General features: G+C 60.2%; 1 protein-coding gene across 4 annotated transcripts in view; it reads right to left on the bottom strand.

Moving 5' to 3' along the window:
• Nucleotides 1-26,346, bottom strand: part of PTPRF (protein tyrosine phosphatase receptor type F) — an 85,206-nt gene that overhangs the window by 15,188 nt on the left and 43,672 nt on the right. For 2 of the 4 annotated variants that reach the window (XM_060089663.1, XM_060089664.1), the window contains exons 7-19: nt 25,374-25,484; nt 15,972-16,241; nt 13,861-14,442; nt 13,505-13,641; nt 12,913-13,057; nt 8,792-9,097; nt 7,951-8,144; nt 2,954-3,071; nt 2,294-2,872; nt 1,524-1,621; nt 1,093-1,346; nt 908-1,001; nt 76-291 (exon numbers count right to left, since the gene is read on the bottom strand). In XM_060089663.1, the coding sequence (XP_059945646.1) occupies nt 76-291; nt 908-1,001; nt 1,093-1,346; nt 1,524-1,621; nt 2,294-2,872; nt 2,954-3,071; nt 7,951-8,144; nt 8,792-9,097; nt 12,913-13,057; nt 13,505-13,641; nt 13,861-14,442; nt 15,972-16,241; nt 25,374-25,484 (3,104 nt within the window). The remainder of the gene's footprint in view (nt 1-75; nt 292-907; nt 1,002-1,092; nt 1,347-1,523; nt 1,622-2,293; nt 2,873-2,953; nt 3,072-7,950; nt 8,145-8,791; nt 9,098-12,912; nt 13,058-13,504; nt 13,642-13,860; nt 14,443-15,971; nt 16,242-25,373; nt 25,485-26,346) is intronic. The other 2 variants (XM_060089665.1, XM_060089666.1) reach the window with 1 other exon arrangement.

Raw genomic sequence — 26,346 nt, 5'->3', positions numbered from 1 at the left:
TGCAGGTATGGGGCCTCTGGGGTGTTTGAGACGGGCCTGGGGGGTGTCTGGTCAGGCCTTGGGCCTTAGGCAGACCTGGTCCACGGGTTCCTTCAGGGAGGCAAGCACAAAGCACTGGTAGCTCAGGTCTGGAGACAGCGGCCGGTTGTAGAAGCCCCGGTAGCTCTTCTTGTCCCCCAGGGTGAAAGTCTCGGGGAGCACGTCCACCTGAGCGGCCACGTACGGCTTCAGCCGCTCTGCCTGCCGCCGCTGCTGCAGCTCCCCACCGCCCTGCTCGATGGCCTCCAGAAGCTGACAGAGCAGAGGATGGGAGTCACGCAGGGGCCTTGGAGCACATGCTCCTGGGCCCGGGGCCTGGGACATAAGCCCCCTGGGCTGAGGCTAGGCTCACTTTCCATATAAGGGGCTCAAGCCTGGCCTGACTCACTGTCCTCACAGAATCATGCTGAATGCCAGACAAGGCAATGCCACTCCTCCTAGCCAACCCGGTAAGAAGGGGCCCTCTTGGTAACCTGCCCCAGCCTAACCAGAGAGGGCTGGCTGCACACCACTGCGAGAAGAGGATGGCAGATTCCAAACGTGCTGGGGCTCCACTCTAGCCCCTCTGAGGCCTCCAGACCCTGCAGGCTCCAAAGCTTACAGGGCCCAGGATTCTCTAGATCTGAGCGATGTCTCTGCCACTTCCCACCCCAGGGGATCCTCCACAAACCCCTTTGGGGGAAGTCGCTGTAAGCCCTCCAGGAGTTCTCTGAAAGCGCCCAGGGGCCAGCTCAGAGTCTGTCTCCCCAGAGATGAGGGCAGTCTGCCAATCAGAGAGTGACTCCAGTTTGGGGGGGGGTCCCTGGGGCCACAGCCAACCACCTCAATGGGACTGTCATCAGTGCTACCCTTTCTGGTCCCCAGGCACCTCGTCCAGCTCCAGCTCCTCAGGCGTGCTCCATCGCGGTGCCAGCATGCTCCCTCCTACACGGTCAATGGGCACCACCATGATGTAGAACCACCTGGGCGGGCGGAGGGGGGGAATCAGGACCGTCATCGCCTGCGCTCGCGTGGCCAGCCCTGCCCTCCTCCCCTGAGGCCTCATTTACACACCTGACGAGCGAGGGGTCCTGCACGTGGGGCATGGAGAGAGTGAAGCGGCCATCCGCTATGTAGGCAGAGGCAGGCAGCGGCTTGTGCGGCAGGAGGTCGGGGGCTGTGCGAATGGACACGAGGTGCTGCAGGCCCCCTGCACTGCTGCCACGGTTCATCAGCACGAACGAGTACTCTGTGTTCGGCTGCAGGTCTGCGATCAGCTTCCGCATGGAGTGCCCATCCACCTCCACACTCTGCCCGTTGTACAGAATCTGCGCGGGACGGGGGCAGGCAGCACGTCTGAGTGAGGCTTCCCATCATGGGCCTGCGGGGCAGAGCACGCACCCACGCCCAACCGGGATCCGGCAGCACAAACACACGCACAGGCTGGGACTGCAATGAGGGACTGCAGGACTGTGTGTGTGCCAGGTGCAGCTGACTCCACCCACCTTGAAGGGTACAGCTGACTTGTAGGAGTCAGGGACCTCCCAGCTGAGCAGCACAGATGTCTTCATTGCAGCCTCCACACGGAAGTTCTTGGCAAACACTGTTGGGACATAAGCAGGGAGTGAGCTCTGGCTGCGTAGCTAGGGTGAATGGGCCTGAAGGTTTCCCTGCCAGGAAGAGATGCAGCACGGGGGCCCAGGGGGTTAGGAAAGGCTGCAGAGGACCAGGCACCCCCCACTCCCGCCAGCTTCAATTGCACACAGTTCAGCTCCCAGCCCCGGCTCTTCCTCGCAGTGAGTACCGAGCGGGGCAGATGCCACAGGACCCGCGGTCAGGATCTCCAGAAGTGCTTGGGTGAAGCTGGAGCTTACAGACACCAGGTCAGAGTGACCACAGGTCAGTGGGACTCAGTCAGGAGAAGCATGTGGCCGCACACCAGAGCACAGTGGGCTGTGTTCACTAGAGGTCAGGGGGTCGTGGCCCCAAGAGATTAGTGTTGCATACCCAAGAGTGGTGATGCAGTCAAAAGAGATCAGTGGGTCAAGGTCACGAGAGATTGGAGAGTCACACAGCAGAGGTCAGTAGGTCAAGGACAGCAGAGGTCAGGGGTCACACACCGAGAATGTGGCACCCCTTCACTAGAGGTTAGTGGTCATGGACATGAAAGATTGGAGTGTCACACACCAGAGGTTGGTGGATCACAGTTGCCAGAGGTCAGTGGGTCAAGGAGAGCAGAGGTCCCCAGGCGCAGCCACGTGCCTGCAGCACACACCTTGCTCCACGGGCATGGTCCGGGACTGGATGCTGGGGCTGAGCGGGCCGGCGCCTTTGCTGGTGCGTGCACGGACCTTGACGTCGTAAGTGGTGTCTGGCTTGAGGCCGGAGAGCGTCAGGTGGGTGTCGGCAGTGATGTCCTGCAGCTCCTGCTGGCTGTTGATGTCACGGTACACCACGGTATAGTTGGTGATGCGCCCGTTCCTCTCCGCCAACACCGGGGGGTCCCAGGTCAGTTCCGTGGTAGATGTGGTCAGCCCTATCACACGCAGGTTTTGGGGGAAACCGCTGGGAGCATCCTCGGGGGTCGTGATCTCCTTCTCGAACTCCTCGCCCGGGCCGGCCCGGTTCTTGGCAGCAAGCCGGAAGATGTAGGTGGCCCCTCTATGCAGGCCAGTGACCGTAAAGTGCTGGTCGTCCTTGCCAAAATCGATGGTGTTGGGCCGCGCCTCGTCGGCCCGGTGGTACTGCAGCCGGTAGCCCAGCAGCTCCCCAGGCAGCTCCTTGGGTGGGTGCCACTGGAGCAGCGCGGTGTTCATGGCCGTGGTGCTGACCATCATGGTGGGCCGGCCTGGGACTGAACAACCACGCACTGGGCTCTGGCCCTGCCCCCCCCTTGCCCCCCCCGACTCAGCTCCGTCCCCGACCCCTCACTCACCTGCTCCTGTGGTCGTGACAATTTTGGGCTTGCTGCGGGCACCGTCCCCCTTGGTGGTGTAGGCGGCGACAGTAATGGAGTAGGTGGTCTCCGGGGTCAGGCCGCTGATGGTGGTTTCCTAAGGCAGGAGGAAGGGCCCATTCCCATCACAGGAGAGCAAGGAGGAACCAGAGCAGGCCAGCCACCTCAGGATGTTAGCCGGCGGGGCCCCCCAGGGCACACAGGGCCATAGGTCCCCGGAAAGGGGGCTGTGAGCTGCTGGACTCTGCAGAAGGCAGGACAGGCAGGTGATGTGTGCCCAGGAGGACCCAGCCCAGCCCGGGAGCAGCAAGCCTAAGGCAGACAGTCTGCTCATTCTCCCTTTCAGACAAGAACAAAGTGCCACACTGTTCCTCCGCTCCACTGTACTATGAATGGCACCTTGTGAGGTCTGGGTGCCTGTAACACACGGGGCACACAGCCTCGCACGCACAGAGCACCTTGCGTGGCTCTTGGCGCACACACGCGTGCAGCCTACGGCTCCTCCTGCACCAGCAGGCGGGGGGCCACCTGTAGATACTAACGCATGTGCACGCACACCACAGAGCGAGGTGGAGGGGTGGGCCAGGGCGCCACCCTGCAGGACCAAGTCGGGACCCCTCCTGCCCCCCTCTAGGCACTGGCCCTGCAATGCTCCCTGAGCCAGGGAGGAGAGACGAGGGGGACAGAGAAACCCCACCCTGGGGAGCACACTGTCCCCAGCGATGCCTGAGAAGTCAGCCAGGGCAGTGTCCCCGTGCCTTGGCAGGCCTTGCCCACACGCCCATCTCCAGCCCAGGCATCATTTCTGGACATGCCGAGAAACACCACGGGAGGCCAAGCCACACCACACAGAGGGAAAAGTGGGAAAAAGGGAGGGGACCACCGCGCAGTGGGAACAGAGTTGCCACCACCAACCCTGGTGTCCCTCCAGCTCTGAGCCTCGGGTGGGGCCACTGCAGCTGCCACCAACCTCTCGCAGGTCCCCTCCTGCCCTGGCTGGAGGGTCTCCCAGGGCTGGGGCTCCAGAAGGCACCGATGTTGGAACCCGGCCCCCAGACTCCCTTCCCAGCCTGGGCCTGGAGCAGGTGATTTTTCACTCCAGGGATCAATAAGGCCTAACGATCAGGATCGGATTTAACTCCATCTCCATCTGGCTAGAGCAGGGGCCAGGCCCTGGTCGATCTTGAACACAGGCCTGCAGTTGCCGCTCGACAGGTGAGAAGTAAGGATTAGAGGAAATGCCAATCACTGCTCAGCTCCGGGCTTGTGCCTAAGCGCCAGTTTTCTCTGGACGTGGCTGGTGCCCTGTGGATCTTGGTGGCTCAGGCTGGGAGGAAAGGCGGGGGAGGGGGAGTATCCCATGAGCCCAGCCTGACCCAGGTCTTGCCCGCGCTCGCACACCTCTTACTTACATAGTCCTCGGACTCCTCTGGCCGCCACTGACCGCGGGAGAGGGAGAGAAAGGGAGACAGGATGTGAAGGACTCTGGCTCCGAGGGGGCCTGGCCAGGGAGGGCAGATGGCGGGCACGGGCCTCCGAAGTGCCCCGGGGGGTGGCAACCCAGGACCACTCCCCATCCAAAGATCCCAGCCCCTGTCTCACGAGCCCAAATGTGTGTGAGCCCAACTGTGGGCACCAGGGCTGAGGTGAGACCTGAAGAGCGGAGGGCCAGAGCGAGGGCTCCCTGACACTGAGGGGTCGGAGGGTGCCACGTGGAGGTACTTCGAGGGAAAGGCTGCCAGACTTGAGGGGTGGGCTCCACAGCTCAGGCAGAGGGGAGAGAAGACACCAAGGGCGGTACACCTGTTTTGCCGGGGCCAGTCCTGGCCTAGGCTTGCCAACTTGGTATGATTATTCACGTCTCCTTTCACTCTCAAAAGTATCCCAGTTGGGAAGACAGATTAGCCAGTGGCCCTAAGCAAGGAGGGTTGCCCTAGGAACAGCAGGAGCTATACTGTGGCTGGAAGGGGCCCAGGCAGGATGGCCAGAAAGATGATAAGGGCCGTGAGTGCCAAGCTCAGAGCCTGGACCCTGCCCCACAGGCACAGGGAAGTCCTCAGAGCCCTGTTCCTTCCTGGGATGCCTGAAAATCAAGGTAGGAAGGCATATTTCTGGGCTGGCCCTGCTGCTCATTCTTGGTACATTCTTCTTTAGGCCATGGTGCTTGTAGGTTTACTAGCTGGACAGGTAGAGGGAGGGAGCTTCTGTGGCACTGGAGGGCCGGCAGCTGGCAGCTGTCCAGCACAGCACAGGAAGATGGTCCATGCCATCCCTAGGATAGACGTGCCATGGGGTCCTCCGGCCCAGCGACTCTCGCAGTGCTGGTCTGGTCTCTGTCCAATGGCCCCAGTGCCTCTGTTCTGGGAAGCTCTCTTGTAAAGCCCTGGTGAGCAGCGTGGGACAAGATACGGGAGGAGGCCATCAACTGTCCCTCCTGGCCACGGCCACTTTCTAGGGTGTGGCTGGGCCCGGCACTGCTCTAAGTTCCTTGCCTGGGGTATCCTGAGATGTCCAAGCCAGGCCTGGGAATGGAGGTGCTCACGAGGAGCAGAGTGAGAGAAGAAGGGAAAGACAGAGGCTGAAACAAAACAGAGGGAGAGAGGATGGAAGGGATTAGAGGACAGGAAAGAGAAGACAACGAGACAGACAAAAACACTCTCAGGGAGAGGGAGAGACAGAAACAGAGAGAGGAAGGAAAAACAGACCATGCGAAAGGGACAAAATGAATGGATAAAGAAGATGTGGCACATATATACAATGGAATATTACTCAGCCATATAAAGAAACAAAATTGAGTTATCTGTAGTGAGGTGGATGGACCTAAAGTCTGTCATACAGAGTGAAGTAAATCAGAAAGAGAAAAACAAATACTGTACGTTAATACATAGATATGGAATCTAAAAAAAAAAACTGGTACTGACGAACCTAGTAGCAGGGCAGGAATAAAGACGTAGACATAAATAATGGACTTGAGGACACGGGGTTGGGGGGAAGGGGGACCTGAGGTGAAGTGGGAGTGGCATCAACATATATACACTACCAAATGTAAAACAGATAGCTAATGGGAAGCTGCTGCATAGCACGGGGAGATCAGCTCGGTGCTTTGTGTCCACCTAGAGGGGTGGGATAGGGAGGGTGAGAGGGAGGCTCAAGAGGGAGGGGATATGGAGATATATGTACGCATTTGGCTGATTCACTTTGTTGTACAACAGAAACTAACACAGCATTGTGAAGCAACTAAACTCCAATAAAGATGTACTAAAAAAAGGAGACGGGAGGTGGAGTCAGAGACCTGGAGAAACAGACAAACTTGAGATGGAGACACACACGAAAGGAGACAGGTCTGGCCACACACCCCCCCCATGGTTCTTTCAGAACCGACAGGGCCTGGACTGAGCAGATGGTGCTGTGGGGAAGGACAGGCCGTGGTGTCCTTGACCAGGTGCTTGGGGGACAGCTGGGCCCTGTGGCCAGGCTGGGGACCGGGCCCCATCTGCTCTTCTCCTAGCTTGGAGCAGAACAATCCAGTCCCGGCGGGGCTGCAAGGGCAGGCCCTCCGTCTTCACTCGGCTTCCCTAGAGCCTGGGCTCATGTTTACCTCCTGTCACAGGTTGTCTGTGGCCAAGAGGACAGTGTCCCTCGTCCTATGGCCCAGCTCCCTCCAAACCACTTAGAACCAGAAGGGGGCACCCGAAGTGAAGTGGCCCCTTTGGAACCCCACTGGCTGCAGCTGTGCTGCTGGCCCCCTGGGGCAGGAGGGGCCAGAGAGAGCTCATTCCCGGGATGTTTCTGGGTGGGTGTGTCTGCTGAGACTCCAGGAGGAGCCCTCAACCTGCCCCAGGAATGCAGGAGGGTCCAAAAGCTCACTTCCTCCACCCCATTCCCTCAGCACCAGGCAGGCCAGAGGAGGAAGAGGGCGCCCTCTGGGCAGCAGGCTGAGCCCAGCCAGAGAGACAAAGGCCCTTGTTTGCCTGTGGGTAAGCTCACCTCTAAGCGCAGCACGTAGAACACAGGATACATGCTTGCACCTATCCTGGACAGGGAGGGTGTGTGGGTTCTGCGGGGGAATCGGGCTCTACCCCGCCACAGCCCTGATTCTGGATGGAAAGCCCTTGAGCACAGACACATCAGGCATTGTGAATCTTCAGCAGAATATTTTGGGAGGTAACTCGTGGTAGCAATTACAGCCCTTTCCCAGGAATCCTGAGACCAGGCTTCTTATCTGAGCTCGGCCACTCCTTACTGGGAAATTCAGGGCCCCCTCGCCTAACCTCCCAGTACCCCAGGTTTTCCATCTGGGTAGCCAACCAGTGCCGAGAATAGCCCAGGGACTTCACCCCAAGCTCACGGGCAAAATCATCCTCCTCTGAGGACAAAGGGCACAGAGCGAGGTGTGACACTGGGCACAGGCCCAGCCCTTGAGAGCAAACATCAGGGGCTGTGCCATCCCCCTCCGTGCCAGGCACAGAGCAACACCGCAGCCTGGCCATTCACAGAACTCTGCAATGCCAAGGGCCAAGTGGGGCGAGATGACCACCTGGCTGGGGGAGGAGGGCTGCCGAGGAGGAAAGCACATCTCGACAGCCCAGCCTGACAGCGAATGCACTTTCCGAAAACCACAAAGGAGGGCTTGAGGGGGCTGAGGCCTGGGTCTGTGCGGACAGTGTTCCCCACTGCTAGTTAGTGCTGGTGGCTGAGCCACAGAGGTGACTGCCAGGCTGGGACTGTCACCAGGGCAGATGGGGCTGGCCGAGCCTGGACTGGCACAGCTCAGGCAGACCTAAGACAAGAGGAGGGAGTGCTCCTGGCGCCTGGCCCTAACCTCACGGTCTTAGCGCTTTCCTAGCCCGATACAGCAGGATGTCTTGGTGTCACAGTCCCTCTGAGAGCAGGTATGGGAGGGGAGCAAACCTGGGTTCCAACGAGGAAGTGGAATATGTTGGTCTCGCCCACCCGCCCACCTCCCAGTGTCACACCTGGGCCTCGGCCAGCATGACGTCCTGGATGATGGGTGGGCCGCGGGGCTCGCCATTCTCTAGCCGCACATAGGTGACCTGGTAGCCGCGGATCTGACCGTGCTGCTTGCTGGGGACGGGCAGCTTCCAGGAGACGCGCACGGCAGTGGAGTTCAGCGGCTCCACCTCCACCTTCCGTGGCGGCCCGCTGGGCACTGGGGACCAGGCGGAGAAGGAAGTTAGGTGTGTGGTATGGATCCGGGCTCAGGCGGGCACAGCATGCTCCAGAGCCTTGCCTTCGCACCCCACTGCCCCAGGAAAGGCCCTGATGCAGTTTCCTTAGACTGTCTGCCCTGGAGAGGAACGTGGAGGGCTCCCTCTGCCTGGTATGGGGAAGAGCCCGGGACCCTACGACCCCTCTGGCCCAGGGCTGCCTCACTTGGTGGGGAGGGCCGAGGTGGGGAACAGGTGGAGGCGGGGCACCAGGCCTTCGACCACCCCAAGTCAGCACAACCTGTCCTATCTCCTGGGCCCCACATCACGCCAATGTCTAGAGAGGCAGAACCTCAGTGATTCTCCTGAGTGATTCTACTAGCCTCCCCAGTCCTCCTTTCAAATCTTGGGTGGGCTGCCTCTTCGGCCTTAGCCTTTTAAGGCTCCAGCTGCCTTGAGGAAGCCCCGAAGCTGGGATTTGGGCACAGGCTGTCCCACAAGCTACATCTCCCCAGTTGGGGCCATTAAGCCTGCACTGGGAAAACAACAAGTCCTTCTGGGCTTGCGGGAGGCCAAGGCCCTGGGAGCCCGGCGCGGGGGTCCAGCGGCACGGCGGCCCCCGCCCCCGCCTGCCCTCGGCGCTGCCTACCGTCCTCATCGGTGCGCACCAGCACCGGGCTGCTCTCGGGGCCGGGGCCCACGTCCGTGTGCGCCCGCACCCACACCCGGTACTCCGTCCACTTCTCCAGGCCCACCAGGTCCCAGCTGGAGTGCTCGCGGCCGATGCCGTCCACCACGTGCCGCTCGCGGTCCTCGCCGTCCACCGCCTCGTAGGCCACCGAGTACTGGGTGATAACGCCGTTGCGGCTGTCGGCTGGCGGTGGGACCCAACTTACCCGGACCGTGGTGGAGCCCACGCTCACGCACGTCACCTTCTGGGGAGGGGCGGAGGGGGCTGGGGAAGACAAATGGGGGGAAGCAGGCAGATGGAGGGTGGGGGTCAGAGGCATGGCGACCAGTCACAGAGGACGGGAAACTCACCCAGGCAGGCTACTCCCGGGGTGCGTCATGGCTATCCCAGGGCCCCTCCAGGCAGGCTACCGCCACTGCCGCCAGACAGCCCGGCTCCCTCTGGACCATAGGCTCTTCTCTCTCTCTCTCTCTCTCTCTCTCTCTCTCTCTCACACACATACACACACACACGCACACACAGCTCTAACACAGCGCCTCACACACATACACTGTCTCACACACAACGCACAGGGCATCAGACGCACACAAGCACGGGGCCACGCCACCCTCACTCCTGGTCACACCCACAACCACACACGGAGACCCTCCCCAGCTGCTGTGCTCACAGCTCTCGCTCTTCTCAGGACAAGTGACCTGATGGCTCTTCTGGTGCGAGGCTGCCTCGACAGGGTGTCTGTGGCTGAGCCACAGGAAACCGCAGAGACTGGAGGCCCCCAGGCAGTTTGGAGGGAAAGTGCCCATCGGAGGGGCTCTCACTCATCAGGCTCCTTGGGTGTTAGGAGGCGGGTCTGTGCCCTCCTCGTTCCCAGTGATGTTTCCGGCTCCTATTCCCGCTGAGGACTCTGCTGCCATCACCTGGGCTTTCTCATCTCGAGTTCTAACACCACCTCCTGCTCAGGTGACTCCAGCAGCCTCTCGATCCACTGGCTCCCAAGCCCCTCGTCTTCAGAGCTTTCTCCTCCCCTGCGCTGCTGTGGTCCTGCCCCAGATGCTGCCACTCTCTCTAGAACTCTGGCCTCCAATACCCCCTCGCAGGCCCTCACCTCTTGGCCCAGCTCAGCTGCTCAGGGTCCCCAGCACTGCACCTGCTTCACCCCCAGGGTCCTCATCCATTGACCTACCTCCATACTGCCCTCGATACTCAGCTTAGAACCTCACCACTCTTACCAACACCCCAAATTCCCCTCTCTGAGCTCCTGCCCAGCCCGTCCCAAGCTCTGAATGAACCCACCTACCATCTCCTCCAAGGTGGCATGGGGGTGGGTAGAAAAAGCCACCAAGGCAGGCTGGCACTCTGTGAGCACCCCATGGCCTCCCCCGGGCCGTCCAAGCTACCGGCCGGTCTCTGCTCTCTGCCCGGCTCCCTCTGTCACTTAATACAAAATACCTTCCACCTCCTCCACGCTCCTCAAACCTCCAGCTCCCGTCGCCTCCCTTCCTCTCAGCAAATGACCCCATCTCCTACTTTGCAGAGAAAACCGAAGCCTCCCAAAAGCAGCTCCTCCGTCTCTTGCTATCAAACCCACCAGCCTGCATCGGCTCTGAGTCTCTCCTTCCCTCCCCTGGGAAGGGAGGGGGTGCCCTCCTGTCCAAGGCCAATCTCTCCCATCACCCGTGCTCTGCCCTCTTCCCCACCCCCTGAGCCTCCAACTGTCTTTCTCTTTTCCATATTTTTTACTTCTACTCATTGGCACATTCCCAACAGCGTTTAAATATGCTCAAGATTTCCCCATCTCGGGCTTCCCTGGTGGCACAGTGGTTGAGAGTCCGCCTGCCGATGCAGGGGACATGGGTTCGTGCCCCGGTCCGGGAGGATCCCACATGCCACGGAGCGGCTAGGCCTGTGAGCCCTGGCCGCTGAGCCTGTGTGTCTGGAGCCTGTGCTCCTCAACGGGAGAGGCCACAACAGTGAGAGGCCCATGTACCGCAAAAAACAAACAAACAAACAAACAAACAAACAAAAAACAAAAAAGATTTCCCCATCTTAAAAGACACATCCCATCCTCAGCCCCAGAGCTGCCCCCTCACCGACTGCACCAGCTCCAGTGTTCCCTCCCCGCAGCTAAGCTCTCTGTCTCTACTTCCTCACCTCTCATACACGCCTCGTGGAACTCCAATCAGCTTCGGCCCCTCATGCCAGGTCCACCCCTCCACATTACTAGACCTAGAGGACACGCCTGCGTCCCTCTGGCCCTGATCACTCAGCAGCAGCATCTGGTCTCCTTCTTGAAACCCTCTTCTTGCAACCTCCAAGACTCCCCTCTCCTGGATTTCCTCCCATCTCTGGTCCTCCTTCTCACAGTCCACCTCCAGCCCCGGGCCTGGATTCCAGCAGCCTGCCAAGCATCAGCACCTGGATGGCACACAGCATCCTGAGCTTGGGGGCCTTGGAACCATGTGCGCCCCTCACACCTGTCTGTCCCGTTTCCCGTCCTAGGGAGCGGCACCGCTCTCCTCCCAAGTCTCCACACCATGTACAAGGCTTCACCCCACGTGTCCCTCTCTCTCAGTCCCCCACACCTAACCCATCCCCAAGTCTGGCCAGCGGCATCCCAGACAGCTTTCAGATCCACCCCACCACCTCACCTGAGCCACCGTCTCTTGCCTAGACTGATGCACAGCCTCTTCACTGGTCTCCGGTGTCCTGTCAGACTGGCCCATGCGTTTGCACGCGGTAGGCAGGCAGCCCTCCTGCCTGTCCGCTGTCCCCGAGGCCCTGAATGCTGTGGTCTGGCGGCTGCTCCAGCCACACTGGCCAGCTGCTCGTCCCTGACCACAACCAAGTGCCTTCCTGCTTCTTGGTCTTTTGCACCTGCTGACCCCCTGCGTGGGGCCTCTGTGTCACCCAAGGAAGCCCTCCTCGACCCTTCAAATCAGATGAGGTTCCTGTCACATCATCTCTCCGCTGTCTCCTCTGCAGCACTTTATACAAATATAATTAAAAGCTCATTTGGATAACTGTGGGTTTAATATCTGTCTTCCCCACTAGACTAGGACCCCCTCGGGCAGAGGCTGTGTCAGGGTTGTGCTGCTGGCCCTGCAGTGTGCATGGGCCCCTAACAGGAGCACGGCAGGTGCTTATGGAATGAATCTATGAACGTCGGGTCACACATGGCACATTCACACAGTCCCATGTGACATGGACAGCCTCAGAAGACCATCACATGTCATCACATGTGCTCACTGTCTCAATGCCATGATCCCAACCAGCCACACACGCATGGCCCCGTTATCACATACAGCCTCACAGACAGTGGCCCACTGTGGCCACGTGACCAGACAGCCTGTGGGCTCACGGTCTGTCACTGGGACACACTCGCTGGATCCCAGTCCTAAGAACAGCCACGTAGACCCGATCACAGTGACATACACGTTCAGGTGCTGCACGGCTAGCTGCTCGAACGTGCACACACTCACGGCATCAGAGTCTCACTCACGCAGGAACACAGTAACACACCACACCACAAAGTGGGCTCACACATGGCCTCACGGACAGTCCAACACACGGGTGGCCACAGAGTCCCAGTGCGGGTCACACGGTCTCATCTGTCCTGTGTGCAGCTGGCTCAGTGTGACTGCGTGGCTCACACAGATTCTCATGGAGGGGGCAAGAGGTAGGAATATGGGTAACAGGGAGATGAGATGTGTGGATATGGGGAGGGAAGACGCCCACCAAAGCAGGTGTGGGATGCAGTGAGCACAGCGGTCCCTCCACTGAGGGTGGCCCAGGGGGCTCGTGTGACCAGCACAGAGCGGGTGGGAGGAGGAGACGAATCAGAGACATAGAACTTACCTGGGCGGGGGTGGGGCTGAGGGAGGGCAGGAGTCGGGAAGGGAGCAGCGAGGGCAGCCGCCGCCTGGATGCAGACTAGAGGGCACTTACCTGTCCCTCACTTGGGGTCCAGACTGAGCCCAGGGCCCAGCAGATCTGACCACCCACCTGGTCGAAGGGAAGGGGTATGTGTGTGTCCGTGTCCCGCCCAGCCGTAGCAGACAGCGGCCCCGAGAGACACTCACTGGATTGTGCTGTGCGAGCCTCAATGGTGGGGGTGAAGACGCCCACCCCCATCTCGGAGCGGGCAGCCAGCTGGAAGCGGTATAGGGTGTCGGGCTTCAGGTCCTCTACAGTGTAGGAGGAGGTGGGGTCGAAGGTCACCTTGTGCTGGAAGAGCAAGGAGCACTCACTGACTGCCCTGACCTGAAAGGTCACTCAGAGGTCACCCCCAACATGGGCTGAAGCTGATCCCTGGGGACCCACCATGGCCGCAGGGCTGGCTCCCTGCCACGTGGCCACCTGGACCACGCAAGGGCACCTCACCGACCACATGGCCATGGGAACACCAGGGATACGTGGCCCCAGGGAACCTTAGGGCTCTACTGGAGCCACGTGAGCCACAGAGCCTAGGAGACCCAGGACAGACCTAGGGCCTTTGTCCCTGGCACAGGGGTGACAAAGACTACAGAACCACACAGGCCACGTGGGCCTGAGCCTCAAGGGGCTGTGCCCACACCACCACAGAGACTGAGAAGAGCCCGCCTCGGTGAGCCCACCACAGATCGCCAAGGACCAGGCGGAGCCCTGCCGCCTGTGGCCCTGCCGAGCGCTCACCTGCTGGCCTGCGTCCTCCGCCGCCCAGTACACCAGCTCGTACTTGATGATCCGCTCCTGCGGAGGCAGCAGCCACGAGAGCTGGATCCTGGTGTCGGAGTCCGCGTCGGCCTGGAAGTCCGCGGGCTGGGCGGGCACTGCAACACCCCGTGCCCGGCGCCGTCAGCCTCGCCAGTCACCCCGGGGGCAGGGGCACCCAGGGGAAGGAGGCAGGGGAAGTCAGGGTCTCACCCCCACGCCTGCCCCGCCTTCCCCAGTGGCCGTGTGGGCGGACACGGGCCCCAAGCTCATGGCTGAGGGAGGAGGCGCCGCCCAGCCCTGCCCACCCCAGGTCTGCCCGGCCGGCCAGCGCCTACCTCCCTGTTGTGTCTTGACCTGGATGGTGGGGCTGGGGGGGCCGTCACCCACGGCGGTGAAGGCCAGCACGCGCAGGCTGTAGGTGATGCCGGGCAGCAGGCTGCCCACGGTGGTGAGGAGCCCGGCGTCCGTGTTGTGCTTGTGCCAGGCGCTCAGGGGCCGGCGGGAGTCGGGGGTGTAGTAGACACGGTAGCCCCGCACCAGGCCGTTGGGCTCCTCAGGCGGCTCCCACTGCACCAGCATGGTGCTGGCGCTCAGCATTCGCGCCTGCACGCGGCGCGGGGGGCTGGAGGGCGCCTGCTCCCCCGTGCGCGCCCGCACCGCCTCGCCGGGGGGCCCGCGCCCGATGCTGTTCACCGCCAGCACGCGGAAGGCGTACTCCGAGAAGGGGCTGAGGCCGCCGATGCTGTAGCGGGTGGTGGCCACGCCGTCCACCTCCTGGAAGGGGCCCTCCGCACCCGCTGGACGGTACTGGATGCCGTAGTAGGACACAGGCTCTGAGTTCCCAGAGTCCCAGGTCAGGGTGACACTGGTGGCAGTTGTCTCTGTCACCACAAGGCCGATCGGAGGCTTCGGCAGAGCTGGGGACAAAGTGGGAAGCTCAGGGCTTCCTGAGGTCATGACTCCAGGAGCCAACCCTGCCCTTGGGATTCATCCAACCGGAGTGTGGTTGAGCCCCACAGCCCACCCTGAAGAATGGCCTGGAAGGCCCTTGGTGACCTCTGAGTTCAGTTAGTGGGGGCTGGTGGCCTTGGGTCATTCACTGTCTACCCAAGTCACTTCTAGGACGCCTTGGATCCTCACGTCAGCCCTGGTGACTCATCTAACAAACAGACCCAGAGGGGGCCTGCCCGGGCCCCATGCAGATGGGAGGCACACGGGCTGGGGAGCAGAGAGCTCTGCCTCTGCAGCATGTCTGGGCTCCTCCACTGGCAAGAGTGTGTACCAGGGGCTGGGAGAGGGAAGGTACTTCCTTAGGGAATGGCCCTGGATTTGAGAAAGAGTGACGGGCTGCTGGCCCCACGGACCACGTGGCTTGGCTCAAACTGAAGGTGAGGTCCCAGGTCCACAGCCAATCACTCAACAAATAATACTGAGTGCCGACTCTGTGCCAGGCACTGTGCTAGGGCTGAGGACACACTGTCACACAGTCACGTCCCTGCTCTCGTGGGGTTTACACTCCAGCGTAAGAGAGAAACGATCAGTGAGTTGCTAATCATGGTTCTGGTATGGGTAAGGACAGCAGAAAGCAGGGCGCTGAGATGGAGAAAAATCCAGGGGTGTTCCTGGATGGGGTGATCGGGGAAAGCTTCAAAGAACTGAGACCTGGAGAGCAAGATGGAGCCAGTGATGGCAAGGGAGGGGTGAGGGCACGGCGAAACTGAGGACTGTCAGCCTGCTCGGTTCATGGCAGTGAGGATCCTGCTCTTTATCGTAAAAGCAGCCGGAAGCCACTGGAAGGTGTTTCTCCCTTTCTTTAAAGGGGGTAACATGATCCTGCTTTTTTACCTTTTGAAAAAGATGATTCCAGCTGCAGAATGGGAGTGTGTTGGAAGGGAGAGTGGAAGCAGGACACCCCAAGGAGTCTGCTCTACATGCGCCTGTCCCAGGGCTCCGGGCGGGGAGAACCCACCCTCCTTGGCTACTGTTTCCCATCCTTCTTGCCAGGAGGCTGGTAAAGCCGAGGGCCTGGTGCTATGTGGTGGTTAGAGTGGTGTGCGGTGGAATCAGATGCCCAGGGTTCAAGTCCCTGCTCCATCATTTACCTCCGTGTGACCCTGCACCTCAGTTTCCTAACTTAAAAAATAAAATAGGGACAACGAGAGCACCTATCTCCAAGCGTGACACCACCTGAACAAAATAATCTTTGCTTACTAACCAGCACAGCGTCTCCCCCCAGGGACCCAACACCTGTTAGCTATAATGATTAAGAAAATTTCTGACAGAAACCCCTCCCTCCACCAACTAAGGGCCAGGAGGACCCCGAGGCCGGGCACCAGGAGAGCAACGACCCTCAGCCCTGCCTGTGCCTCGGCAGCCACACTCGCCTGCCGCGTCCCCTGCTACAGGGAAGGCCACGGGCCACGGCAGGCACGCCATTGGCACTCACCTTTCACGGTGACCTGGGCCGTGGCCTCAATCATGCCCAGCGAGGAGATGGCCACGCAGGTGTAGTTGGCGGAGCGTACCACGTTGCTGAGCTCCAGCACGTTGCGGCCGACTGGCATCTCATCCTCCTTGGTGAGCTCCTCGGCCCCCAACATCCACTTCACATAGGGCATGGGTGCACCCACGGCGACGCACGTCAGGTTCACGCTGCCGCCCGGCATCACCTCCTGGCTGCTGGGAGGGATGGAGAAACGAGGAGCCACGCGGCGCACTGCGGGAGGAGGGAGAGAGGCACTCATAGCCCGGGCAGGACACGTGCGGGGATGCAAGGGCAGGTGCCCCTCATCCAGGAAGCCCCTCTCATCAGAGCCAAGCCCACCTCAGAGACAGGAGGGGCGGAGTCCCTGGGTCCCGGCTGACCACCTCCCACCCCGCTCTCAGGGACTGTCTGGAACACGAGAGATTCCACAACCAAGCTCCCATTTTACAGCCTAGGAAACTGAGGCCCAGGGTCACACAGGGACTCACTGCAAGGCCTTGTCAGGGCCACATCCCAGGTCGCCTTCCAGTGCCCACCCCTACCTGATCCTGACCCCCCAGGGGTCTCCAGAGGGGCTAGCTGGGGCACTAGTGAAAGAGATCCAGGCATCCCAGGGTGGAGGGTCCTCAGAGCATGACTGGGGCAGGGCAGAGGGTCAGCCTGGAAGTGACACGGCCACCCTCTCTCGAGCCACTGCCTCCACCTCCAGACCGCGGTCCCAGAGGAAGAGATGAGGGCAGTGGCATGACCACCTGCCAGGACCTCAGCCATGCTCAAGGCACAGCCTGAGAACCCAGGAGTAGGGGCGGCCTCCAGGAGGGACTGGGCAGGGGTTTGGGTTCGGGGCGGGCCAGGGACGTGGTCCGCGGGCAGGGTGGGCATGACGATGGCAGTAACATGATGAGGGTGCCAAGCAGACGGCCTTCAGCACCAATGAACGAGGATCTCAAGGGGGAGGGTGGCTGTGCCTGGCCATGACCTCCGGCCTTGGGCTCCCTGGGTCAGAAGCTGTTCTGAGCCTCTCAGTTCAAGGTGCAGCCTGGACCCCCCACCCCCCTGCCAAAGTCGCAAGCTCGGCACAGACTCTTGGAACATGCAGAGGGAGGGAAGGCAGGCAAGACCTAGCCGTGGGCAGGCACGCTTGGCATGCAGACGGGGCATGCAGCTGGTGGGCAGAGGCTGGGGTGTGTCCTTCCTGGGCACCCCTACACATGGGGCTGGAGAAGGCAGGCAGCGAGCCTAAGAGGCCAGAGGGGACCACTCAGAGTGTGGGTCTCTGAGGGCCCTTGCTGGGGAGCCCAGGCATGCGAAGCACCCACGGTGCTACATCGAGAGCACCTCCACCACAAATGCCAGACTGCTGCTCGCATGGCCCAAAAGCACAGAATCAGAGCTCGAAGTAACTGCAGACTCCACCTGGTCCAACCTATGACCTTGCTACACAGGGGTCAAAGTGGCAGCCCACAGACCAGACATCCAGCAAATCACCAGGTCCTGCTAATGCACCACCGAAAATATCTCTCAAACGCTAATTTCTCTGCAAGTCCACAGGGGACTGCCACCTCCCAAGTCCAAGCCACCATCCTTCCCTGGATTTGCTGTACCAGGTTCTCCTCTGCTCCTCCTGCCTTGCTGTCACCCTCTGGGCCCCCGACCCCGTAACTGGCCCTCCACAAACAGCTGGCACAAATCCAAATCTGCTCATATCACCCCCATGTTAAAATCTCCTGCATGGAGTTTTAAAGGACTCCTCAGCCCAGACTACACCTTCCTCAGCCCCTGCCTCGACTCCAAGGCCTCCAGACAGAACCAAAGCACTGCCAGTGCCCCAGCGGGCCGGGCATGACCACCGCCAGGGGCTGGGTCTACTTCCCTCTGTGCCCCAGACTCACTGGGCTCTCAGCGTGTCCCGTGGGTGTCTAGCGTTCTGCCTCCCCCTAGAATCGACATCCTCATCTTCTTAGGAGAACCATCTCAGCCCCCACTCTCGGTTCTTGGGGTACATGACCCAGATCTGGCTAACAAGATAGAGACTTCGGACTGCTGTGAAAACTGTGAGACGAATGCCCAACCAAACTGTTCAAATATCTGGATCCAGGCCTGCCTGACACCAAATCTGCTTCTACGTTTTTAGTTTTGTAAGAAAAGTTTCCTTGTTGCGATGAAGCTGAGAGTAGTGGGCTTCTGTCATCTGTCCTAAAGCTGGGAGTCTACACTGAATGACAACAGCGCGTCACAGGTAGAGCAGTGCTGTGCGGCAGGGAACAGGTGGATCCCGGGGACGTGGTTGGCAGGAAGAAGCCACGACAAAGCCTCCTTTGAGCACTCCCCGCAAATGGCACAAGGGTGAGGCTGGGAGGCACGTACAGGGTGCAGGCACTCCCTGGGCTCTGGCGTTAAGCCTGGAGGGCAGGCCACGGAGGAGAGGCAGGCCTGCCGGTGAAGGCACAGCCCTGGCTCGAGCAGAAAGGCACAGCAGTCTTAATTGACTAAGTGAAGACTCTCAGCCAGTGGCTGCCCCATCTCCTCCTTGTTCATAGGCATCCAAATGGGTTTAGGGGAAGGAAACCACCCTTGAGCACCTCCTATGTGCTGCAGGTTTCCACACTGTGCGTGCAAGCACCTCCCAGTTACAGACGGGGGAACTGACTGAAGACTGACACTTCGGGGACGTGCCCATGTTTATACACGTCCTAGAGTAGGTCTGTGGGATGAAAAAGCTCACGCCCCTTTGAGGCCCGGCTCACAGGGCTGAAAAGAGACCTAGGAGGCTCCACAAAGAAGCTTCTGGGTCAGCCGAGGCTGCCAGGAGAAGACACTTTCCAGTTGACATGAGGATGGGCCTTGAGCCTGTGTCAGGTCACAGCTGCAAGCTTGACTGTGGTCAGTGGCAGAATCTTGGGACCTAATCAGGTCCCTAGACATAAGAACAAAGAGCCCCAGGAGAAGGAAGTAGGTCCTTGGCCGATAAACCTTGGGTCCCAAGCTAAGCAGTGCAGGAAACTGACTGGGCTTTACCTCAAATAGTCCCGGAGGACAGGGTTTTCTGTGCCACTGCCAGGAAACGGAGGCCCTTTGGGAACTAACATCGAGAAGAGTTTTGTTTTTATTTTTAATTTTCCCCCTCCTAGATGCAGGTGGAAGGGAGAACCCCAGGGGCTAAGGTGAGTGAGAGGTCAGATGTGACCCTTGGGGTCATCCCTAGCACCACGCAAAGGCCTCAAGCCCAGGGACTCCTGGAAGGCACACCTTGGCAGGGCGCCACCCTTCATGCGTTGACAGGGATACACAGCCACACACGAGGAGCCTGGACGCGGTTTCCCACAGCTCAGACTCATCTTCCCCACAGTGTGAGGGAGGTCAGGGTAGGTCCACAGAGGGAGGGTGGGGGCAACAGAGACGAGAGACTACCTCCTGGGACCCCGAGTGCCCATGGGGGCCCGCACTTGGGACCTGCCTGGATGGCCACCCCCATCCCAAGAGCCAGGGGTGGCTGGCGTCTCCCTGCAACAGTCCCACTGTCACTCCTCCCGCTGTCACAGACACAAGGCCTCCCAAAGGGGCAGGACTCGCCAGGGACTCGGTCTATTGACAGAAGCAACAGCAGGGAAGGAAAAACCAGAGCCAGGGAAAAATGCACTTAGGGTCTAATCTTGAGCTCCAACAATGCCAGTCTATTACCGTTCCCTGTGCATCCTCAGAGCTGACATTTTATAGACAATTTCCAAAACAGGGCCTTGCCATTGCTGGATTATATTCCAGATGTAACTTTTAAGTCTAATAATTGGAGCTGACAACCCGCTATGACAGGGCGGAGCGGCACCTGGAGGCATCAGCATTCAGTGGGGTGACAGCCTAACCGCGGGGGCAGGCAGCCCCGCAATCTGCATTCACTCGCGGAAATTTCTCTGATGAAAATAACACAGCATTCAGGAGGGGATAAGGGGCAGGATCCACTGTATCAAGATAAAATAACTCTTTAATAAATAACCTTGTGGCCGCTGCAGAGCAGTAATTAAATGCCGGCGCACAGTTTTAAGTAAAGCTGGAAAAATGTAACATGGAATTATCAGCGCCAAACAAATTACCAGCCAGGCAAATCCCCCTGGAATATTTAGAAACTCATTTATGCCTTCCCATTAAATATTTCTGTACATGCTTATTTTGGGTGGGACCACAGACGGAGAGAAGGGGGGACAAGGGACTAGGAGGGTGGGGGAAGGGGTGCAGAGGCAGGCGGCTGCAGGCTGGGCTCTCTTTGCTGATGACTGTTTTCTGAACCGACCCGGCAGATCTGCCCGGTCAGCGAAATGGTGTAACTGAAATGCCCCAGAGCTCAGGAGTGCATATGGATGGATGCTCAGGGCTGATATCTGAGCCGAGGCCACAGCCCTCCTCCCGACTGGCTCCCTCTCCCTCGCGGAGGAAACTCAAGCCGCAGAGAGAATGCAACAGGGGACCAGGTGGCCTGGGTCTCCTCCCTGGGGCTTAGCCCAAAGCCCAGTAGACAGGAGAACCTCCTCTGACCACTCAGACCATGTGACACAGGAAGGACCACTAGCCCCTACTGCTGGCCCCAGGACTGGAGGTAGGGGCCTGGCCCTGGGGGTGTGAGACTGCTCTGGAATGGGCTGGTGGAGTCTCTAAGAAGCGCTCCCCAAACTGCGGCTGGGCCAGGGCCTCTTGCAGGCTCCCACGTGGGCCTCCCTAAATGGCAGTTGACCGTTCAGTCAGGTGTGAGCTCCTGTTCTGAATGCCCAGCACCCGGCATGGGACTGAGGATGTGCCAGCTGTCTGGGGGGCTCAGGCAGAGAGAAGGGACTGGGGCAGGTGGGAAGACCCTCATTTGGATCTGGTCGGAGACGGAAAAGACAAGTCACTGGGAGACTTCCTCAGTGAGCCAAGATGGCGCCACCCACCCGGCGCCCCAGACCCTAAACTCAGTAGGCAGAGCAGGGCTGTTGCCCATCCAGCCTGGGAGAGGGGCTCAAGGACAGTGCAGACTCTGTAGGACTTTCGCCCTGTGCTGCAGGATCTCGAGGGGTGAGTTCATCCTCCATTAGTCTTTCCCCTTCATCTTCCCAGGGGTTTCGACTGAGTTTGGACACATGTGGATTTTAGGTGAGGGGGACTGTGGAAGGTCCCACAGGTATGCGTAAAGCCCTACGGCTCTTACTGCTCCCACAACCACTCCTGAGCTCCACCTGGAGCAGAGAGCTGGCCTGGCCTGGGCACAAAGGCAGGGCCCAGTCTCGTGCCATGCACCATGCCCACCTGACCTCCCCAGCAGGGGAGCCCAGCTAAGGGGACATGCAGACACGTGGGGTGTCAGGGACCCAAGCAGCAGAAACATGCGGGGCAGGGGGGCCTGCCCACCCACCACTGGTCCTGCCCGCCTGCCGCCCAAACAGTGGAGAGCAGAGCCCAATGGGCGGGCAGGCCTGACTGGGGCCTGAGGAGCTGACCGAGCCCCTGTTCCCTACGGACGGGAGCGTCCCGTCGATGGGCGAACTGTAGATGGATAAGAAGTGAAAAGGACCAACCTTCTCGCTGATCTGAGAGATGAGAGTTTGGGTTGATGGCAGAGTGCGATGAGGATGAGGAGGAAATAAAAAAAAGACAAGGAGAAACACAGAGAGTAAAAACAGGCCAACCTTCATCTGCCCACACAGCACGGAAACGAGACAAGACTCTCGTGCCCCACGCACACGCATGTGCCCGCAGGTGCGCGCGGACCACGCCGCTCACAAAAGACTCAGGACTCATGGAGGACACGGCGGACAGGGCTGCGTCCCGCTGGCAGGCACTAGGTGCCAAGGGTGGGACAGGGAGGGGCGGGAGTGGGGCACAGGCCAGCCCCCATGCCTCACGCACACCTCAAGGCTCGGACAGACCCAGTGAGCTGGGTTCTGGGGTCAGGGCCCACCCAGCCCACAAACCCACTAGAACCCCTCCACCTTGAGGCAGCCCCACGCTGTGTGGCACCAGAGCGTGAGCAGCTGGTCTGGGAGCCTGTAGGGAGAAAGGCCGTGGAGCCATCGCCCTCTTTAGAGACAGCTGCGGCCCAGCGGCCAGGTCCCTGCAGAGAAGGGGGAAGGGTGGGGGCAGGTAGGCCAGGCTCTGTGGGAGGCGTGGCTCCTCCCTGGTGCCTGGGAGCTGTGTGTCCTAAGAGCTGGAGGAGAGAGATGCTGTGGATGGAAGGAGAGAGTGAGTCACTGGGGGAGGGAGTCGGACGGAGAGAGGTTGGTCCACCCAGCACGCCTGGGCCTGCTAGACTGTGGGTGGAGCTGCGGGCAACTGTGAGCAAAGTCAGACGAAACTGGGTGATGAAGGCCCAACACTGCTATCCCCACAGCGCAAGCAGCTCCGGACTGTGTGCCCAGCACTGGGCCAGGAGCGTTACATGCACGGTCCCGTGAAATGCAGCAACTGCAGGTCTCAGAGGGACAATGGGAACCCCAAGTCTAGGGGACAGAGGGACGTGAGGTGGACACTGAAGCCAAATCCGAGGAGACACGGCCTCAGGCCCCGTGGACACGGCAGAAGACAGTCAGAGACGGATGGAGATGACAGCCAGCGCGAGGCTGTCCATCCAGAGCAGTGTTTCTTAACGGGGAGGAGGATTCCCCGAAGCGACACTGGGCAAGCTCTGGAGACACTGTGAGTTGTGACAAGGGGGTGCTAAGGGCACCTAATGGGTCAGCAAACATCCCACAATGCCCAGGACAGCCCCACACAGCTAAGGGTTACTGGGCCCCAAATGTCAATGGAGCTGGAGTCCACACTGACCCGGATGCTGAGGTTCCTGATGGCTGGAGCCCAGTGGGGGCCTCCCAGTGGCTGCCGCTTGGCTGGGAGGCAGGGGGGCACAGGCCAGTGGGCAGGCCAGCACTGGGGGTTTCTCCATGCATGGACCACCCACAAGCAGGGCTCAGGATACAGAATTCATGGCCAGCACTGCAGAGGCTGTGCCAGAGGAGCTGGGGTTGATGGGCCCTCAGCACTGCTGGGGGCAGAAAGCAGGGGCTTTACAAGGACTGTGATGAGGAGGGGGTGGATCCCAGAGGCCAGGGTCCTAGGAGCAGGGCTTTCTAGGTGTCTAGAAGTCCAGAGTAAGGCCTGTCCTGGGGCTACAGGGCAAACTGCTCTCTGCAAAGCAGGGCAGGCACAGATTCAGGTGGGGCCTGATTATGAGGCAGGTCCTAGGGACAGACTTAGAACTGGCCCTTAGACACCAGGGCCCACAGGAATGTGTGTGTGTGTGCATGTGTCAGAGAGAGGGAGAGACAAGGCAAGTGGGGTTGGGACACCCTGTTTTAGAATCCCTAGCAAGTGGGGCTAGAACTAAAGGAACCCCTACATTCCCTGCCCAAAAGGCCTGTGGAAATGGGCCCAGGAAGGCAGTTCAGGAAGACCTGGTGGAAGGGGGGATGGGCCAGAGTCTTGCCTGAGCTCACCACGTGTAGACAGTGGGGTCCCCACAGAGAAGGGTAAGAGGGGCTGCAGGTAAGAGCCTCCTGGTCGGTGCCAGAGCCACCAGCTACAGCAGCAGCCGAGCTCAGCTCATCCAAAGAGACCCACTGTCCTGCCTCAGGGCTAAGGCTGGTGTGATGGTGACTTTGGAGAACTCTGCCCAGCCAAGACGACGATGCCCAGTCCATCCACCTTGGGTCTGGACCTTCTCCTGCCTCAGTACGGCCTCTGCAGCTCTGCCCCAGGAAATGTGCCCATATGACTGCACCCGTGCAGCTTGCTTGGGATGCACAGCGGCTCTGCCGCGCCTCTCCTCTCCCTGGTGCAGCCACACGCAGTGAAGGACTTTGTTGCTGAGGCCCGGAACTTCCACGTTCTAGAGGCTATGGTCTTTTGGAAGAAGTGCTTGGTCAGGCCCACACAGCAGTCGGAGTGGTCCGGGTGGGAGGAGACCAGTCTTTGAGGAGGGTTGTTCCAGCTGCTCCTCTCAGAGGGGACGCGTCAGGCCCCTGTGTGCTGGTCAGAAGCTCTGCCTGAAGCAGGGTGGGGGAAGGCTGTGCAATTTACAGCACTCATCTTGGCCATTTGGGTGGCTTGCACGCTCCTGGCCTCCATGCCCTGATGCTGCTCCTTAAGACAGGCCCTGGGTCAGCTCAGGGGAGCCTCGAAGGGCAAAATAGCTGAGAAGGGGACCAGTGGGGACCTCCCATCCCATGTCCCTAATTCCGATGAGGCATCAGCCAGTCTCTGAAGCACAATTTGCCCATCACCTGTGGCCTCTCGGGATCTTGTGCCCTGACACATCACAGCCCCTCAATAAGCACGTGGTTGATGGCCTAATTCTCTCTGCCCTGTCTGACCATGTGGCCCTGAGGAGTGGGACAGGCCACTGCCACTGCCCTGCCCCATGCTTGACCCTGGGCGGACAGGCAGACAACACCCTTTGTGAAGCTGCACTATGCACTTAGCATGATGAAATCATCACTGCAAGGAAACTGCATCCACTTTCCTTTACAAATCCCCGGAGTGGAGACGGTTTCACTTTTAATGATGCCCATCTGTGCGGTAGGGTTAAGTGGGGGGGATGGCAGGGGTAGGAGGGGCACCTAGGGCCCCTCCTGGACACCGTGCACACAAAACCCAGTGTTCTCAGGAAGGGGTAGGTGGCCAGCTTTGGTTCCCCTGGGGATGTGAGCATAACAGACTGGACAGGCCAAAACAGTCCCCAGACCCTCTCTGCTGGGTACCCGGACTTGTGAAAGTGTGGGATCCACGAAGTCCCAGCCAGGAACACCTAAAACACACTAGGTGCTCACTTGTAGGGGCTCAAAGTTGCCTTGGCCTGACCCCCTACACAGGGTCCTGGCTGATGACAAAGCACAGCTGGCTCCTCCTCCGGGAAGGCCCCAGGCAAACCTGGTCAGAAGGCAGGTACACCTGGCCCGGAGCCCACCCTGCTGGGGTGGGCAGGACACACTCAAGGAAGACCAGGCAGGTGTGTACACGTTCACACACAGACATGTGTGCCTGCTCTCACACACACACACACACACACACACACACACGCACGCACGCGCGCACGTCTGCTCGGAAGGCTCTAGACTCCCGCGGGGCTCTGGGCCCATGAGGCAGGACCTACAAGAGATACAAATGCTCCCAAGAGTGTCTGTTTCCCAAAGGGCCTGCGGGAGGAAGGCAAAGTTGGGGTGGATGTTAGGAGCTTGCCCAGTGGGAGCTGCTGCTGCTACGGCCGCTGCAGAAAGAGGCGGAAAGGAGGAGAGACTGGGCCCACGGCAGCCCACTAAGTCCACACCAAGGCTCGGGGCAGCAAGCCCGGCGAGGGCAGCTCAGCTCCGTAGAGTCAGGGCTGGGCACCGCCGGGGTCCTTACCTCGCACATACAGGTTGGCGGGGGCCGAGTAGCGTGTGCCTGCGGAGTTGGTCGCCACACACTCGTACTTGCCTTGGTCCGACTCCTCGCTGCTCTCAATCTGCAAGGCACCTGTGGGGACACAAAGACAACGGTCAGGCCTGCGACCCGAGGAGGGGTCTCGACAGCATCTGAGGCTTGTGTTGACCAGATGTTGCAGACTTCAGGGCCACACCCCGGCACTGGTGCGGCTTCCGGGAAGCTCTCCCTGACAAGCCCGGAGGCCTCCTGGCCAGAACGGAGGGTCGTGCTCTGGAGCACAATCCCGCCCCACGCGCGGTCCAGTTGGGCCTGCTGGCTCGGCCAGGGGCTCCACCCCATCCCCCAACTCCACTGAGTGTCTGCCATACTCTGGCTGGTACTGGAGCCTGTTTGCCAACAAGCATCCCCATCAGAGTATTGTGGAGCCAGGCGTGGGTGGGACAGCCTGTAGACCGGCTGGCCTGGGACCTCTGAGCGTGCAATGCCCTCCTCAGCAAGACCTGAGACTCTGCCGCCCACCTGAACCCACAGGAAAGAAGGGGTGGCCCTGGGGGCCTGGTGCCCGGCAGCCTCTGCTCCCAGCACCCCCCTCTCCCCTCCCCCCCACCAGCCCCACCCATTCCGGCTCCTCTCCTCAGCCTGGTCCTGCTAAAGTGCTTCGACCCACCACGGCTCCTGCATAATTCAGGAGGCTAATGGAGGATGCAGCTCGCACTCGGGCCAGCGCCCTGAAGGGCTGCTCTGGCCACAGACGCAGACAGGAGCCGGGACTGGGGGTGTCGCTGAAAAGGACGCTCACAGAGGGTGGAGGAAAGGGCTGGGGCCAGTCCTGGCAGGTCCAGGCCAGGTAGGCCGAGGTGAAGGCGGGGTGGGAGATGGGGGTGAAACCAGCCAACTTGGCCACCTCCAGCCCTGGCAGTAAACGCCTGAGAATTCTGCTGGTGAGAGCACA

This window comes from Mesoplodon densirostris, chromosome 2 (genome assembly GCF_025265405.1).
Source record: "Mesoplodon densirostris isolate mMesDen1 chromosome 2, mMesDen1 primary haplotype, whole genome shotgun sequence".
Lineage (NCBI taxonomy): Eukaryota > Metazoa > Chordata > Mammalia > Artiodactyla > Ziphiidae > Mesoplodon > Mesoplodon densirostris.
This window is presented reverse-complemented; position numbering and strand designations above follow the sequence as displayed.